The sequence below is a fragment of the Cebus imitator genome, unplaced genomic scaffold, assembly GCF_001604975.1.
Source record: "Cebus imitator isolate Cc_AM_T3 unplaced genomic scaffold, Cebus_imitator-1.0 Scaffold356, whole genome shotgun sequence".
NCBI lineage: Eukaryota > Metazoa > Chordata > Mammalia > Primates > Cebidae > Cebus > Cebus imitator.
The window spans coordinates 2,009,309-2,010,692 of NW_016107671.1; the positions used below are offsets into that span (position 1 = coordinate 2,009,309).

A 1,384-nucleotide genomic window follows, 5' to 3' on the forward strand; every position below is an offset into this window, starting at 1 on the left:
CTGGGATTACAGGCATGAGCCACTGCGCCTGGCCATGGAGCAGGTTCTTGGATGAAACTCTGGTAAACAGAAAGTTTCAGAATAAGAAATGAATCCATAGACATGATACAGAAATTGGCAGTATTTTGAAAAGGAGGGAGAAACATTAACTTACATGGGCCATGGTTTTAGAACTGCAAAAACTGGTCAGTCCTTTTCAAGATTCCTCTGTTGGAGAACTTCAAAGTACTGATAAGCCAGAGCTAAAAGGAGAAAAAGAAGCAATGAAATAATGCCACAGAGCTCCCAAAATGATGTACATCATAAATATGAAAACTTTTTTCTCTTCCATTCCTTCTCCCAAACTACTTCCATTCCCACCACTGTGCCCACCCTTATCCTATAACCATATAAACTGGGGGAAAGTATAGGGAATCTAAATAAATACAATCTCTGGGCCAGGCACGATGGCTCACGCCTGTAATCCTAGCACTTTGGGAGGCCGAGGTGGGCAGATCACCTGAGGTCGGGAGTTCAAGACCAGCCTGACCAACATGGAGAAATGACATTGCTACTAAAAGTACAAAATTAGCTGGGCGTGGTGGCAAATGCCTGTAATCCCAGCTACTCCGGAGGCTGAGATGGGAGAATCATTTGAACCCAGGAGACGGAGGTTGCAGTGAGCCGAGATTGCGCCACTGCACTCCAGCCTAGGCAACAAGAGTGAAACTCCATGTCAAAAAAAAAAAAAAAATTAGCCAGGCATGGTCGTGTGCACCTGTAGTCTTAACTAATCAGGAGACTGAGGCAGGAGGATTGAGCCTGGGAAGTGGAGGTTGCAGTGAGCTGAGATCATACCACTGCACTCAAACCTGGGCAACAGTGTGAGACCCCCCCATCTCAAAAAACAAAAGAAAGAAAGGAAAAAGAAAATCAGTGTTAAAGAAAACAAAAGGTACCTTGTTACAATCACTGCATTATGAGACCTAAAAGACTGATGATACCCTATATTACCAAGGTTGACGCAGACACTAGGTCAGTCCACATTTAGAGCTATGTGAAGCAACATTTCAGCCCTGTAAACTCTGACTCAGAAGCTCCACTTCTCAGACTAAAAGGGTTTGTTTGTATCTGTACATAAAGATTACACAGAGCAATGGTGGGGCAGGGTGGTGCATGCCTGTAATCCCAGAACTTTGGGAGGCTGAGGCAGGCGGATCACCTGAGGTCAGCAGTTCGAGAGCAGCCTGGCCAACATGGTGAAACCCTGTCTCTACAAAAATACAAAAATTAGCTGGGCATAATGCCTGTAGTACCAGCTACTCAGTGGCTGGGGTGGAAGCATAGTTTGAACCTGGGAAGCGGAGGTTGCAGTGAGCTGAGATCATGCTGTTGCACTTCAGCC

The 1,384-nt window shown here is 45.6% G+C and overlaps 1 protein-coding gene and 1 long non-coding RNA gene across 9 annotated transcripts in view; both read right to left on the reverse strand.

Annotated features, from left to right (window-relative positions):
* The window catches only part of LOC108287860, a 22,740-nt gene that overhangs the window by 20,044 nt on the left and 1,312 nt on the right, over nt 1–1,384 (reverse strand). The window lies entirely within an intron of this gene.
* The window catches only part of ZFP14 (ZFP14 zinc finger protein), a 21,047-nt gene that overhangs the window by 14,866 nt on the left and 4,797 nt on the right, over nt 1–1,384 (reverse strand). For all 8 annotated transcript variants that reach the window (XM_017506484.2, XM_017506482.2, XM_017506480.2 and 5 more), the window contains exon 2: nt 155–242. Coding sequence is in view for 3 of the 8 variants with exons in the window: in XM_017506482.2 (XP_017361971.1) it covers nt 155–163 (9 nt within the window). In the remaining 5 variants the exon portion in view is untranslated. The remainder of the gene's footprint in view (nt 1–154; nt 243–1,384) is intronic.